Source organism: Anas platyrhynchos, chromosome 2 (genome assembly GCF_047663525.1).
Source record: "Anas platyrhynchos isolate ZD024472 breed Pekin duck chromosome 2, IASCAAS_PekinDuck_T2T, whole genome shotgun sequence".
NCBI classification, from domain to species: Eukaryota; Metazoa; Chordata; class Aves; order Anseriformes; family Anatidae; genus Anas; species Anas platyrhynchos.
This window is the reverse complement of record NC_092588.1, coordinates 74,904,395-74,920,315: the sequence shown is the minus strand read 5'-3', so window position 1 is coordinate 74,920,315 and position 15,921 is coordinate 74,904,395. Positions and strand designations below refer to the sequence as shown.

The window sequence follows — 15,921 nt, the reverse complement described above, 5'->3', positions numbered from 1 at the left end:
AATAAAAGGCTGGAAGCATCTGAGTGCCCTATGTGAAGAGAAGGGTCAATGTCTTCTGGGGTAGCTAAAAGTTGGGGATTATATCTTTTTATGTCAATTTGCCTGCTCATATGTGACTCCGTGCAAAGGAACTGCATTAGGTTTTCAGTGCTTAGATTGAAGTGAAGAATTTGCTTCTTTCAGTGAGAAAGTAACATAGGTAATCCTGCAAGAAAAAGGTAGGAAGCTTTATCAACTGGAACGGAAGCTTCCTAGTCAATACCATTCTATGATTCATAATATGTATTCAGCAGCATTAGCTGACAGTTATTCTAATTCAGCCTTGTTTTAGGCATGTGTGCATATGCATGTGTCTGAATATCTCCAATTTGAATGCATTTTTCCGTTTTTTTTTTTAGTTTTTCCCTCAGAGGTGTGATCTCTTTTCTCACTTAGACTTGCTACTGTGCAGTTCATATTGGACCATTTCAAACTGTTTCTGGGGTTACAGCAGTATTTTAAAGCACAGCTGATTATCTTGCTTTCATGTTTCATGACTAGGCAATAAAGACAGTGTTGCTTTTGATGGGTACTGAACTTAGAGGTTTGATGGCATAGTGCACTTAGAGGTTTTTAATGCCATCAGTCAGGCCAAAGGGACAGGCAGGCCTGTGTGCTGTCCTTTAGGGATTATGCTGTCAACATTCACTGTATCTTGCTGCAAAGGATGTTGACATGGAAAGCTCCAAATCTTCAATATAGAAGAAAACTTGTTCGTAATCTTAATTGGCAGAAGGCATGCAATCACAGGAACCATGAAATACAATGTGGGAAGGGAAAAGTGGCTTGGGCAAGGTCCTGTGTACCACGCTGAAATTTCAGTTTCTGGAACCTCAGATATCACATACAAGACAAATTTAGGTTGATGGCCTGTCTCAGCCTTGCAATTCCTTCTGATTCAGCCAGAGTCATAAATTTATTATCAGGTTCTGCCTTCTATTGGAGGCTTCATAAGTCTGGAAGCAATCCACATCAGCTGAATTGGAAGTTGGAAGTTATTTTCAGGATATGTTACTGAGCATCATTCTGATAAGTTGCTTAGCCTTAGTAGGGCATGGAGAAGTCAGTGAAATTTCATTCCTGTATAATCATTTTCTTGATGCACTCAACACTCAATTATCTAGGGTGGTGAGGAGTTGGGGTAGCTTGGGTAAAAATATGAATTATTCAGACCACGTCAGCTACAAGAATATACTGTGGGGGTATAACTGAAAGGAAAAACTAAAGTTCAGTGACACTGCAGTGTATGGAGTACAAAGATCTCTGATCCAAAAGGATAGATGGATAGCACAGCGACACCGTCAACACAGAGATTGTATTGGTGACTGGAGTTACTGTGGGAACCATCTTGGAGGGTCTGCAAATATACTGTTTGTTCACTAGACAACTTGCTGACAGTATTTCAGATTTGACTCACCTGAATTTTGTCTGTTCTGACAATTTTTAATAGCAGACAAAACACTTGAAAACTGTTGCAGACATTTGCCCACTTTGTAAAAGTTCTGGAAAAAATATAGAGTTTAAACAGTCTTGTCTTCAGTGCAAGAAGAAAGAAGCACCTGAAGGCAGTTATTGAATTTGCTGTCTTCTAAAATTAAGAGTAGTAAGCTATCCAGCTCTTGATTATAACTGGTGATCATATTCAGAGAGAGTTTATCTCAGATCTTCTCTCCTTTACTCCAAAAGCAAATTAATCTTCTGCCCACAGAGCCTGTTTCTGTCTTCTGGTGCTCCTACAGATAATGTTAAGTACAGCTGGCCATATGCAGTGTACAGGTTTTTGACCATGATCATCGTAATGCAGACTGTGCTCACCTTCATGAGGAGATACAATTGAAGGACCAGTGCTATGACCTGAGAGTTCACCATAAACCAGCAGTTCTACAGATCATGTAGCTCACCAGGAATATATTAGCTGATGGCAAACAGACAGACCCCATGTTACCTTAACCTTTCTTACCTGCCCTGTTAGTGTTCTTTAACTCTTACTATTCTCAGTGAAGATGAACCTGATCACCCAGAACAGTTAGCAACTTCTGCAAAACATTACTCTCCCATCCCAATGGGCCAGGACTGGCTGCAGGACAGTAAGCTTGGAACTTTTGAACAGAGAATGCACCTCTCCCTTTAATATTTTCCTACTTTGGCCTTCTCTTTTCACATGTAGACAAAAGACAAAAAAACAGTTCTTGGAGTTACTCATGAGTTTATGTATACATGTATGGACAAACCATAGGAGAAAGTAGAAAGGCTGCTTACCAGTATCTTACTCTCTAAGATGTGTTGTTTTGCCACCTATTCTCATTTCTCTTTATCTCTAAGTCTGTACTCAAGTACTTCTGTGCTTGAGAGAAATGATTTGAGGTCAATGTGTACATTTGAGCACACATTGAGCATTATATCTAAAGCAGACAGTTCTTCCATTGATTTCTTCTCCTGACCAATGCAATCAGCAAGACCTTGAGTTTCAGCCAACTGCTCAGGTCAGTAAAGGGCAGCATGTTGCTAGAACATTTTAAAATCACCTTAGTAGTATTAAAAAAAATAATATAGTCTGCCTTAGCAGTCTGCTTAGGACATTATTAAATGAAAGTAAATAAATTACATCTTTCATTAAGAAAAAAAAAATACAGTTTTATTTACAGCTGACATGCTGTTTATTTGAGTCTCTTTAAACTCTCAACATAAAACAGAGCTTAAATAATACCCAGAGTTTACTGTTACATTACGCTTCTAATTGGGCTTTGCTTTAAGGTTGATCCCTGCAGTGCAGCAGGGGCAGAATTTATAATCATTTGGTCTAGAGGATAGAGGTAAATGGAACAGTTAGGCTTGAAGTCCACAAACTGCATGTGTTCGGATTGACAAGGAAAAGCCTCCACTGCTTAGACTTGGGAGATTTAGATATTTTTTTTTGTAGTCCAGCATTTACAATTAGTAATGGTATTTCTCCTTTCAGTTCACCTTCTCAAATCATGTTTGATTTGATGCCTAATTGTGAAGGTTTAGTTTAGTCTATAATGTCTGTTTTATAACGGCTTTGTTTAGCCAATAAGAGGACAAAACAGATTAAACAAAAAAAAATTCAAATCCCAGTCAATCCCTTTGTTTTATCATATGGCAGAAAACTGAGACATTGGTTTCATTCTTTACAAAATGCCTTCACTTAAAATTGCATATTCAGGCTGCTTGGGTCTGAACTGACTAACTAACTGTCTTGAAATGCATTGTAGTAGTTTCTTTATCCTAGATATATAATGATAGATGCTCTTGGAACCCATTAAGTAAATACAAACTTGTTCTAAATGCCTAGTCACTTCATCACTGGGCAGATCAGAGATGATTAAAATGTGATTTAATAATGTGATTTTGTGGACCCAAACCAGAAAAAAATAAAAAAATAAATAAAATCTTAGATTATAAACCTTTTTAGCTGAGAAGAGTATAGGAATGTTTGGGTTGTTCTATTCTGCTGGTAGACACAATATTATTGATTTTCCCTCTTGCTGCTTGGTTATTAGATACCCTGAAAATGGTTCTTTTGATTTTTTTTTTTTTTTAATATTTTGCTTAATAGAAAGTTTCTTAATCTGGTCTTAACTTATTCTTTTTAATTTAGTCTTCACAAGTAATAACAAAAACAAAATTCTCACAGATAGTTGGTAAGTGAGGTTTAAATCCATTTTAATATTTAGTAGCTCTAAATCCATTCTTGTTTGTTCACTTCTATTATAAATCTTGTTGCTAGAAGGATATGTGGAAAAAAAAATATGAGCTAAGAAGAAAAATAATCCTATCACTTTTGCTTCTAAGCATTAATAGAAATGGGTATAATTACTCATTTTTGTTTGTTTGTTTTTAGTGAAAAGCCTTGTAAATTCCTGAAACAAGCTTTACTTATTATGCAATACATAATGTAACTCAAAACCACTGTTTTCTTCAGATGTGCAGCTTACTCTTACGTTTTCAGGTATGAGGCCTGACTGAAAATAGTCAAAGCATATGCTACCAGTTGTTTATTTTGCAAGAAGACTAATAATTACTTTTCTTTGGTTATGCTACCCATACAGTTCATTCTGATCCTTTCTGTTCATCATTCTTTGTGCCAGTATCCTAAAATAGTATGGAAATACCTATTGATTTTGAAAGACATCCTTAGGATTCTCCACTGGAGCTGCCACCAGAGGCAAAAATTGAGCCGTTTTGTGATTTTTCCTTTCAGAGCTGTATGTCTTTCCCTAAATGGTAATAAGAGTAGAAAAGAGGTAACGTGACACAAGATGGAAGTACGTCTGCTGACCTCCTTTGTCCTAGGTCAGACTGTTACTACAAAGCACCTTCATGCCACTTCCTCACCTATTTAAAATGGTAGAGATAGACATCTCTTCCCATGAAGGTGCGATTTTTTCCTTCTTATCTATCTCAGGTGAAGCAGCAAGTTCCACCTTTTCCTTATTGAAAGACTGTGAAGCTAGAGAGGGTAGAGCCTGTTCTTTTATATCTGGGCTGATCATGTCAACTCGTGTTGGGTGCCGGTTGGAGGGTGCTATACTAAGAAGGAAAAAAGGCATCCCTGCAAGTAAATCATCTGTGCCCAGCCCTGCCATGAGGTTGTGTGGCAGAAACATCAGACTCATTAATGCTGCAGAAAACAATAGTGCACAGTGAGCAATAGAGAATGGAAGAAATTAAAACAGAAAAACATCTCAATGAGGGAAAGAGAGAAAAAGGGATGAGCGTTGGGAAACAAGAACACATAAAAAACAACATTCACCAAGGAAAGTAGGAGGACAGAAATATCAGAGGCAGAAATAGAGTTTCAGTAGCCGACATATCAAGTCTAACAGTGAATGGAGAAGGGGATGATTATTAAAGTGAACTCCAATTTCCAGGAAAAAAAGCAAAACAGTAAAGAGGCCCAGATCCGTAGAGAAAACCCTTTGAAAGAAAACCTTGGCTCTTTCTTTGCAAAACTGGATGAGAGGAAAAAAAAAAGAAAGAAGAAACGGCTTTAAAAATGTTTGGAGTTTTAAGTAAGCATCCAAGCTTCTGCAGTTTGATGATAGATCCGTATAGACCAAACCCCTAGAGGTCCTGAGTGAATTACGGCAGTCATCTATATTCTCCCTCTTTGTGCTCCCCATCCCCCTTGTTTTCCTAATATCCTGCTGTGCAAGGTACCTATCTGTGAATATAGGAGACCAAAAATCCACTGAAGCTCAGATAGGACTCTCCAGAACTTAAATAGGTACTAGATCAGAGTAGAGAATAATTTATGTCACTGAATTTGTCACCAGCAAGTTTGCATCAGCTAATGATGTAATAAATTACAAAATATTATGCTCTATATGGAACATTTTACCTTGAAAATGAAGCAGATCTATTTGAAATAACAAATAATAATTTGTTTTGTAATATTATATTTGAAAACTATTTTTCAAAAAGTAATAATGGCATTTCAGGAATTATTAGAGTACATCAGTAAAATATGATGTCTAACAAGTGCATCCACTTTTATGATTATAGTGAATTGTATTACAAAATCTATCAGCAGTATAAAAGAAGATTGGAAAAAATATCCGTTATGCTCATTTTTATTTTGCAATCCTTGTTCTTCCATACCCATAAAGCCTTCAATTGAACAAAAGGAAGAGTATTAAAAAAAAAAAAAAAAGGAGAGTTGAGGCATTGCAGAAGAAATAATAGTTCAAATAGACTGGTAACCAACTATGGTATGACAGACGAGTATTTTAAGAATGTGTCCTTGATGATTACGAAAGAGGCAAAATAGCTACTAATAAGCAATGATTTCCACTAGTTTTATACTTGGACTTAACATTTTCCATTTCAGCTAATGAGGGTAACTATGATGACTACAGGTTATATATTACTTTGCAGGAGTTCAACACCGCAGGAAATTTTTACTCTAGGATTAAGATTTGTCCTTAAACAAGAAGCAATGCCTGGGGCAGCCTAATGTAAGATCTATACTGTTCCAACAGCTGCAGAGTGTTACACTAAATGAATATAATTAAAAAAGAAATACTGAGACGGCAGAATGTAAATAGGAAATGTACTTCATTAATTATGTTAGTAAGGTGGAGAAAAAAAAAAAAGTCAACTAGCACAACATTTGGAACTTAAATTCTTTCCATTATTTTCACTTTCATTTTGGAGAGCTTTTCTAACTGCAAGTTGAACGGTGTGTGTTTGGGGGGTGGGGTGGGGCAAAACAAACAAACAAAAAAATACACCACAAAGACATATTCTTAGAATTTAATGCTATTAAGTATTTTGCTGAATATAAGAGACCAACAGCAAGAGGGTGTGATTCATTGATCTAGTGAGGCTGACTAACAAGGTCCAAATGGATGTCATTCAGTTTTAGACCACTGTTAAGATTTTTAAGATTTTGAAAATATTATAGAATCATAGAATATTTGAGATGGAAGGGACCCACAGGGATCATCGAGTCCAACTCCTAGCTCAACACAGGACCATCCAAAAATTAAACCACACATCCAAGAGTGTTGTTTAAGTGCTTCTTGAACTCCTGGAGAGCCTGCTCCTGTGCCTAACCACCCCCCCTGTGAAGAACCTTTTCTTAACCCCCAGCCTGAACCTCCCCTATCACAGCTTCATGCAATTTTCTCAGGTCCTATTACTGGTCACCAGAGAAGAGATCAGATCCTGACTCCCTGCTCCTGTCTCCCCCTCCCTCCCTTGTAAGGAAGCTGTAGGCCGCCATGAGGTCTCCCCTCAGTCTCCTCTTCTTTAGACTGAACAAACCAAGTGATATCAGCCACTCCTCATAAATCCTTCCCTCTTCATAGGTCTCCTTGGGACAGTCTCAAATAGTTTTATGCCCTTTTTATACTGTGGTGTCCAAAACTGCACACACTACTTGAGGTGAGGCCACACCTCTTCCCTCAACCAGCTAGCAGTGCTGTGTTTGATGCACCCCAGGATATGGCTGGCACTTTGGGCTGCCAGGGCACACTGTTGGGTCATACTCATCTTGCCATCAACCAAAACCTCCAGATCTCTTTTTTTTTTTTTTTTTTTTTTTTTTTTGGTGGGGAGGGGGAGGTGGGGAGGGGGTGCAGAGAGGCTGCTCTCTAGCTTCTCATCCCCTCGTCTATCGAATCTGGCACATGCTCTTGTTAAACTCCATGAGGTTGGTCATTGCCGAGCCCTCTAATTTGTCAAGATCTCTCTGCAAGGCCTCTCTGCCCTTGAGGGAGTCAACAGCTCCTCCCAGTTCAGTGTCATCTACAGACTTAATCAAAACACCTTCTAGTCCTATATCCAAGTTATTTAAGAAAACATGAAAGACAGATGGCCAGAAATTGGAGCCCTGCGGAACCCAGCTAGTGACTGGCCACCAGCCTGGTGTAGCCCCATTTGCTATAATACTTTGAGACCAAACCATCAGCCAATTGTTCACCTATGGCATTACTTTTTTATCTAGCTGTACATGTATGCTATATCCATTTTTTCCAGAAGTATACAGTGGGAAACAGTATCAAAAACTTTACTGAAATCCAAAAAGATTACATCAACTAGCTTCTCTTTGTCAAATAGATGGGTAACCTTTTCAGGAAAGGAATTTAAATTTGTTAAGCAGGACCTTCTGTTCATGAACCTGTTTTGGCTATGACCAATGACCACATTGTCCTTCATGGATTTTTCAATAACTCCCAGAATGATTTTCTCCATAATTTTACCATGCACTAAAGTGAGACTGACAGGCCTGTAATTACCAGGGTCTTCTTTCTTGCCTTCTTTAAAATTGGAATGACGTTTGTGAGCTTCCGGTCAACTGGAACCACTCCAGATTCTCATGACAATTGAAAAATAATTGAAGGAGGTCTCATGATGACATCAGCCAGCTCTCTGAGTACCCTGGGATGAATCCCATCAGGCTTCATAGACTTCTGTGCATCCAGATGGAGCAGTGAATCTTATTGGTTGGCTAGGAATTTATCATTCTCTCCACAGTCATGGTTCTCCAAGTCAGGGCATATGGGGTCCCAGAGCCCATCATCGGTGTTGAAGATGAAGGTGAAGGAGGCATTAAATGTCTCTGCTTTGTCTATGTCCCTGTTTGCGAGGTGAGCATCCTCATCAAGTAATAGACCAATATTGTCTCTGGTCCTCCTTTTGCTGTTAACATATTTAAAAACAAAAAGCAAAAACTTTTTATTTTCCCCCACAGTAGTGGCCAGCTTCAACTCTAATTGAGCTTTGGCCACACAAATTTTCTCTGTACAAAGGCAAACAGACAACTATATATGCATTTTCTATGCATATACATGTATGTTTGTGTGTACATACACATTTGTGCATGTATATCCTCTGGCCCTCCCGAGTCCCCCAGCTCTGCACACTCTTGAGTCTCCTGCTCTGTCCTTGTGCTGCCTCCCAAGGTGTGCAACGTATCCTTGCTTTTGTGCTACAAGGATGCTGTTCTCTGGGTTGCAACGTCGGTGTCTGTTGGGTGGCAGAGCTGCAGCCAGTCCGTACAGGAGCAGTCTGCACTGTCAGGAAGCATCAGTGTTAAAACAGTGAGCATAGGCTTGGTCTTTGAGTTCCAAGCATGGGTGGAAAGAGAAAATTATCTAAAGGGAAGAATTGCCTCTTCTTAGTTAATGCCTTTTTTTTCAGTGCAGAGACTGTACTCCCTGGGATATGTAGGTTTGTCTCCAGTCTTTGGAAAAACAATGTTATTTCTGATTGAAGCACTATCTGGACTTTGTATGGTTCAGTCATCTTTTTACAACAACTCAGAAGAGTTTGTGGGGAAAAGTCGTTGCTGAACAGAGCCATGCAGCTTTAAGAGAGAAGCTATAGACATTACCAGACCTTGAAGTCTGATTGCTGAGTTAGCAATCTTCAGAAATAGCATGCTACAACCCTGTTTGCCTGGAGGCAGTGCTAACTAGTATGGCAGTGATTTCAATACATGGACTTGAGTATCTGTGCAGCATTGCTCCATGTACTACACTGGAGATCTTTGTCATGTCATGTTGACAAACTCATTTTCTTTCTTTCCTGATTCCATTGGTTCCATTTGATTTGTGGAAGTCTAATAAACCTGACACATCCATAAACTGAATATATATATGTATGTAAAAAAAAAACAACAAACAACTGTCATTTACAATAGTCATGACATTACAGATTGACAGTTTCATGTTGATCCATAACAGCTGTATCCTGTCACACAGCTGTATCACACACCAGAATCCTTACACTTGTTATAGTAATCTTTTCATTCACAAACAAAATGAATTTACTCTTCCAGAACTACGTGCAAATTCAGCAGGAAAAAAAATAATAAAAAAAAATCATTTCAACTTATCTAGTGAAAGCCTTTGTAAGAAGTCCTCCATGTCAACAAATGACATTTCATAGCACAGTATCTGGAAACCTATAAACTATTTTTTTCCTAGACAAGAATCTCCCTTTTCCTTTGAAGCTGTGAAGTGATTTAGTTCACTTTTCACAAAGAGAAAATGAAATGAAAAGTCTGACATGATAATCCCTCTATATCCACAGAATTCCAAGATAGCTCTGAGATTATTCAGTTTTCCCAAGTTTCAAGAGCAGGTCACGTTTTCATCACTTCATAATCAGTAAAGTATATGTACAGGTTTTTGCAGATTATAGACTATTTCTCAGTTTTGAATCCTTGAAATGTGAGTACTAGTTTTTATTTATACATGTACTATGATTATCAGTACAACTTTAAAATAGTCTCATGACAAATTGACATGGATTTTTCAAGAACCTTAAAAACATTTCTAAATGCATTTCATATTATGTTTGTTTCTACAGTTCATAGGCATTATCAGTAATTCATAATTCTAACTTTGAGAGTTTACAGTAGTGTTTTTGGTCCCGCAGCAAATTGCTTTTGTTCTAATGCAGAGACCTTTTTATGCCAGTGGTCTCCCCTTGAGAAGCGTCATTGTAAGGTCTGATTGCAAGGCATCGCCTCTGTGTTTAAGAGTTCTACAGGATGTTTTTGTAGGTGGACAAAATTGATGTTGAGCATTTGCCCAATAAATAGAATCTTTTTATAACAATCAAGATATTTTTGAGAAAATTTTAAAGAGCAAGTAGGGTTACAGGCTACAAGAATTCAAACACAGATGGAAACTTTACTTTTTCTTGCTATTTTGGTTGTACTGTTTTTTAACATATAATGTTAGTGGATATTGCTTTAATACATTAGTACAGTGGACAAATAACCCAAGTCACACTGCAACTAGTGGATGCTTTTTCTGCCACGAGTTCTTTCCATGGGAATAAGAACAATCTAAAAGGTTATTGTGTAGAGTGAGGGAAGAAAGTAACATGCATTACTGATTAAGAGGAAAAATGGCAAGGTGTGGTATGGATATAAACTGAGGTTGAAAAATGAGAGAGTAGGTTATTTTTTTTTTGTCTCTTTTTTTTTTTTTCCTGGTATTCCTAAAAATATTTTGTTTCTAGCATGCTTTAGTTAAATAAATACAAGTTTGCTCAATACAGTTGAAAACATGATACGTTTTGAGAATGAATGAAACATCATGCTTGGAGTTTACTTAAAAAACAAACAAACAAACAAACAAAAAAAACCCTTTCATGCAGAATATCTGTGGTCATATATTCACTATTTAATGTCTGCCAAAACTGTCTAACCTGTCTAGAGTGTGATAGTATACAATTCTGTGACTTTTAGCAACATATTTTTGTTACTTCAACATTAATACTTCTAATTAAATCTTATATTCCATTCCATTCCTCTGTTAAGTGTTCAACAAACATGCACATTATTAGAGAAAACAGATTAAGAAAATTAAAAAGTAAGGTCTTTGTTTCAGCTTTTTCTGTTTTCAGTTTTTAGTGTAACTGTGATAGTATATTACATGTGTATAGTTAAAGAATGACAGCTCAAGAGCAACTAAGAATTATTTCTACACATCTATAGACTCTAATAATGAAGTTTAAAGGTTATTGAAGTCTTTTAAGTGAAATCCTAGTGTGATGAAAATTTTACACATGTAGAATGAAGAGGCAAGTTTCTAATAGGGAAAAAGGTAACTAGGAGTGTAGCTCTTCATATATTGTCAATCCAATTTTACATTTATTGCCATCACAAGTCCTGTCAAACTATTTTGCCTTTGGCTTTTAAGATATAAATACACTGGTGCTGTTATGATGAGCTTATGTGATTATGAGAGCTCAAGATACCAAGAAGTCCTCCTCAAAAGTGTTTGGGTGCAATGTACAGATCAGAGCCTGGGGAAAATGTGTTGTGTTACAGACTCTCAAGGAAGTGTTGAATAGGATAACAAATAAAAGTTATAGGTAGGAGTGGGAGAGCTTCAAATATCTGCTCAGCTTCAAATATCCCAGGGAGGTGATGACCGTTGCTGCCAAAAAAAACCTGTCTTGGAGACTATCAGCACAGCAGATAGAGAGAGAAGCAGCACAAAAAGATGTGTAAACTGTGGGCTGAGCTGTCTTTGGAGAAGAGTTGTCTGACAGGGTTTGAACTGTTGCCTGGAAATGCCAGCTTTCTTGCCCTTCGAGTTCTCCTTAAAACTTTTGGTAGGTTAGAGGTGTTGCTGCAAAATGTTTAGATTCAATTGCATCAGCTTTTTTTTTTTTTTTTTTTCCCAATACAATAACACTGTCAAATGTTCATCTATTAAATTTTTGGGATTGTTGCATCACAGTGGATGTAATTCAAGCATGTTTGGTTTGGTTTGTTCTTCCACTTCAAAATTTGGGAATGAAAACAAATTTTTCTTGTTTCTTAGAGGTGCCAGCATTCTATAATGATTCCTTACACAAGGGGAATTCTTCTCCAAAAACCCATGTATCAAATTTGTCTTGTAAGAATTCAACTCATCAAGTTGTCAATCTCTCTTAAACTCATGGACTTTTCTCAGTTTTTGTAATCCTTATGGGAAAAGGGCCATGTGTTTATTGTACATACAGTTTCCCTTCTTCTATTTCAAGAAATATTATCATCTGTTATTTCCTAGATTTCTTTTTTATGTTCTCTGTTTTTTTCCTGTATCACTATTATTTTTTTTTTAATCATTTTAATCCTTTTTCTTAAAAGAAAAAAATACCATAATTCTTTGAAGAATTTTAAATGAGATATGTGGTTACACTACCATCAAATGCTCTAATTTAGAATTTTCTTTCTTTTCATTAAAGTGACTGAGCACATTCTTAAACACACCCAGTAACCGTCCATTATTCTAGTAATCTGGAGTGGCATGGTAGCAAAGCACAAACCCGCTTAACATGGAATGCTAAACCAGTTACGTAGTAAGAATACACTGTAATATAAGGTATAAGGATAATATAAGGGGTCTTTTTTCTAAACGTAGTGCCTGAAGTTATCTTCAGCTTGACATGAAAGCCAACTTTCATGTCCACATGAGTGCGTATATTACTGGGATACAATAAATAATCTTTTATTCTATTATTTTCAGAGCCAAATTTTGTGTCATCTTATGACATTGGGAACTTCACCTACTTCTTCTTCCGTGAGAATGCAGTGGAACATGACTGTGGGAAAACAGTCTTCTCTCGGGCTGCTAGGGTGTGCAAAAATGACATTGGTGGCAAGTTTGTGCTGGAGGATACCTGGACTACCTTCATGAAAGCTCGGCTGAACTGCTCTCGTCCTGGAGAAATTCCATTTTACTATAATGAACTACAGAGCACTTTCTTCCTGCCAGAATTGGACTTGATCTATGGGATTTTTACCACTAACGTGTAAGTAAATTCCATGATACTTTTTTTTTTCTTTTTTTTTTCTTTTTTTCTATTTACAACAGTAAAAGCTAAAGCTTCTGGACTGTTCTCTGTTCTGTATTTGTGAAGTAAACATAACAATTTCAAACCACTGTTTGCCCAGTCTTGTGAAAAAGAGTCAGCTTCATATGTGTCCAATATGAATTGCTGAAGGTGTATGAAAGAAGGCAGAATTCTTAATATTTCCTTACAGCAAAGAAGCAGTTATGTTTTATTCTGTCATCTTTTTCATAAATTTTAAGGCTATTCTGTCATCTACTTCATACATTCTTATAAAGACTTTTTTTTTTTGTTTCACACATTATTTCATATGCATAAATATATGATGAGCTTTTGAAATAAATATTTTATAATTATAATTTCATGTGTTCATGAATTTGGCTCAATGCAATTTGAGTCAGGAAGTGTTCACTTTACCCAAAAGAGCACAAGATGTGCTCTTAAATATTATAAATCAGTCCTAACATATCGTACTGTGAGCTTGAGAATCAAATCAAAATTTAATCTGTTTTGTCTGAACTTTATATATCAACAAGGTAAAATCTGAAATTGTAGCATTTAGTCTTAAAAATTAAAAATTGTTAAATATTAAAACATTGTGAAAAAACACTATGAATGGACCTAAAAGCTTTCTGGACTCTGAGCTTGATATCAAGAATAGTTTAACTTTCAGAAAAAAAAAAAAAAAAAAAAAAGAGAGAGAGAGAGACTTTATCTCAGAAATGTGCACTGTTACATAAAACGTGATAAATGGAGCTCATATGTTGCTCAGCAAGAGCAACCCATGAATTATGGCTGTGCAGCCAAATTTTTACACTTCTGGAACAAGGTTTCAGATTTTGGTTTCTGATTCTTTTTCCCACTTGCAGTTTCTTGCTGCATAAATCAGGTTTGCTTAGAATTTTAAAAGGTACTTGAGCACCTAAAACACAGCTCAGTGCCCCTTTCTAAACAGCTGAATACCTACATCCTATTTATATGCATATGTATATAGAGAGGTATATATGCACATATTAGCCAGGTAGGAATAGTCACAAATAAATGCTACCCTTAGTGATCACGACTTTGGGCCTCAGCTCGTTTCTGCTGCTTTTGGTACAGTCTGGTATAAACACATCTTCCAGACTGGGATATACCCCTTAGCTGGCAGCTCAGGCAGTGAGCATGGCTTGAGGGGCACCTTGCACCAGGTTGACAGTTCCTGATGTTGGGACTTTGGGTGATAAGCTTAACACTGTTCTTGTACTGAAGCAATGTGTTGAAGCTATATGCTGCTTTTTAATAGAGAAGAGCAGTCTGGACTACTGGAGATAGAAAATTTGGTGATGTTTGCAACAGTTATTTTAATATCATTAGTCTGTTTTACTAGCTAGTATGAGTCCTAGAGGACAGGCATTTCTTAGGTGGCATGCTGAAGCACTGTTCAACATGATCTGTCATGAGAAGTCAAAATAGCCTTGACACTCTCCTGCCATGGAAAGCCTGCTTGGAGGAATTCTGCTCCAGCAAATCTGGAAAGCTTTCGTCATGGTAGGGGAGCCCCTCTGAAGGACTGTCCTGGCAATCTGTGGAACAGTGCAGTTTCCTGTGCTACAAATTACACCATTTCTGAGGTTGTGTCAGGGCTACCATCATTCACCCTAATCCTTTTGAGAAGGAACCTGGAATGTAAGACCTTGACATGTGAAAGGAGGCAGTACTTGAAACTTTGCTACTACTTCCTTCTTTCCCAGTAGCTTAGCATTATGCCTTATCCAATAGAGACATTATTCAAAGAGGAATTAATTACAACTAATTGATTGATTCAGTTGATTGATTCACAGATATCTGCACAACCCGTACAATTTCAGTCTTGAAGCCTGATGATGGAGAGCCACCAGGGTTTTCCATGAGGGGAACCCACACACTCCTTTCCATTGGTGTAGCAGCATCAGATACTACTGAACCACATTCATAATTCTTCAATTTCAGTATCTTTAGAATTGCAGTTCTTTTTAAATATACTGTGAATCATTTTGTGACGGAAAAACCGAAGCGTTTCTGTCTGTAAATACTGTGAGTCACAGCAAAACATGAACCATTTATGTGTGGCTGACTTTTAAGTACATTGTACCTCCTGCTTCATAATGAAGCTGACTTTATTTCTTTCAGACCATCTGAATATTTACAAGCATCAGTTTGATGTCCTTGAAGGACTTCAGGAAATTCAAGAAGAATTTGATATTTGTTAATAGTATTTGTAAGCTGCTTTTAATGATAATTTATATAGGCAGGGAATTATCAACCCTATTGATAATTGATTCTGCAGAAGGTACTAGCACAAAACTTCAGGTTTGAGGGATTTTTGAAATAAGGGTGACAAACATAAACAAGGAAATTGCTCTCTTGTACTGCTGTTAAATCCATATATTTTATTTTTTTTGGGGGGTTTTGAAAAGTTTTGTTAGATTTGTTATTTTTTCTCTCCATCATTTTGGAGTTTCTGTAGTAGGTTTTCTAAAGGCTTGTGTAAAATGCAAGGTAAGTTACAAAATAGAAAATAAAAATAAAAAGAAGAAAGCTTTGTGGAACAATTGTCAGCTGTTTTACCTGCGGTGCAAATTTGTGCAACTGCCACCTTAATTATCTCTGTCTTTATCTCAAGTTATGGAAAAGAACAATGCAATTTTCCACATTAAGAAATCTCGTAGTCACTAAGTTATATTGTTTACACCATGCAGAATTGCTTTATTGTGAAACCTGTCACATTTTCAAGACAAGAACAGGAAATAGCATGTTTTGCCTGGCTGCTGTTTATTCCTGTAACAGGAGATCTCGTAAAGTATGCAATCCAAGTTGTTTTCCCTTGATGGGTTTCTTGAATTTGCATTTTTGTTGCTGTACATCATCATTTGGAAGATGGGATTTTTGTTCAGGCTTCTTACCCAGGGGTTCCATAGGGTCCAGAAATATGCCATAAGATGAAAATCCTTACCTCTTTGTATTGCCATTGGTTGCATAGAAGAACCATTAATGAGCCCCGAGAAGAATGTTTTCCTGAACTTTGAAACCAGAAGA

At 37.0% G+C, this 15,921-nt stretch overlaps 1 protein-coding gene across 6 annotated transcripts in view; it reads left to right on the top strand.

The window, feature by feature from the left end:
• SEMA5A (semaphorin 5A) overlaps positions 1-15,921 on the top strand; it is a 329,372-nt gene that overhangs the window by 190,852 nt on the left and 122,599 nt on the right. For all 6 annotated transcript variants that reach the window (XM_072034957.1, XM_027451744.3, XM_072034958.1 and 3 more), the window contains one exon: positions 12,540-12,825. In XM_072034957.1, the coding sequence (XP_071891058.1) occupies positions 12,540-12,825 (286 nt within the window). The remainder of the gene's footprint in view (positions 1-12,539; positions 12,826-15,921) is intronic.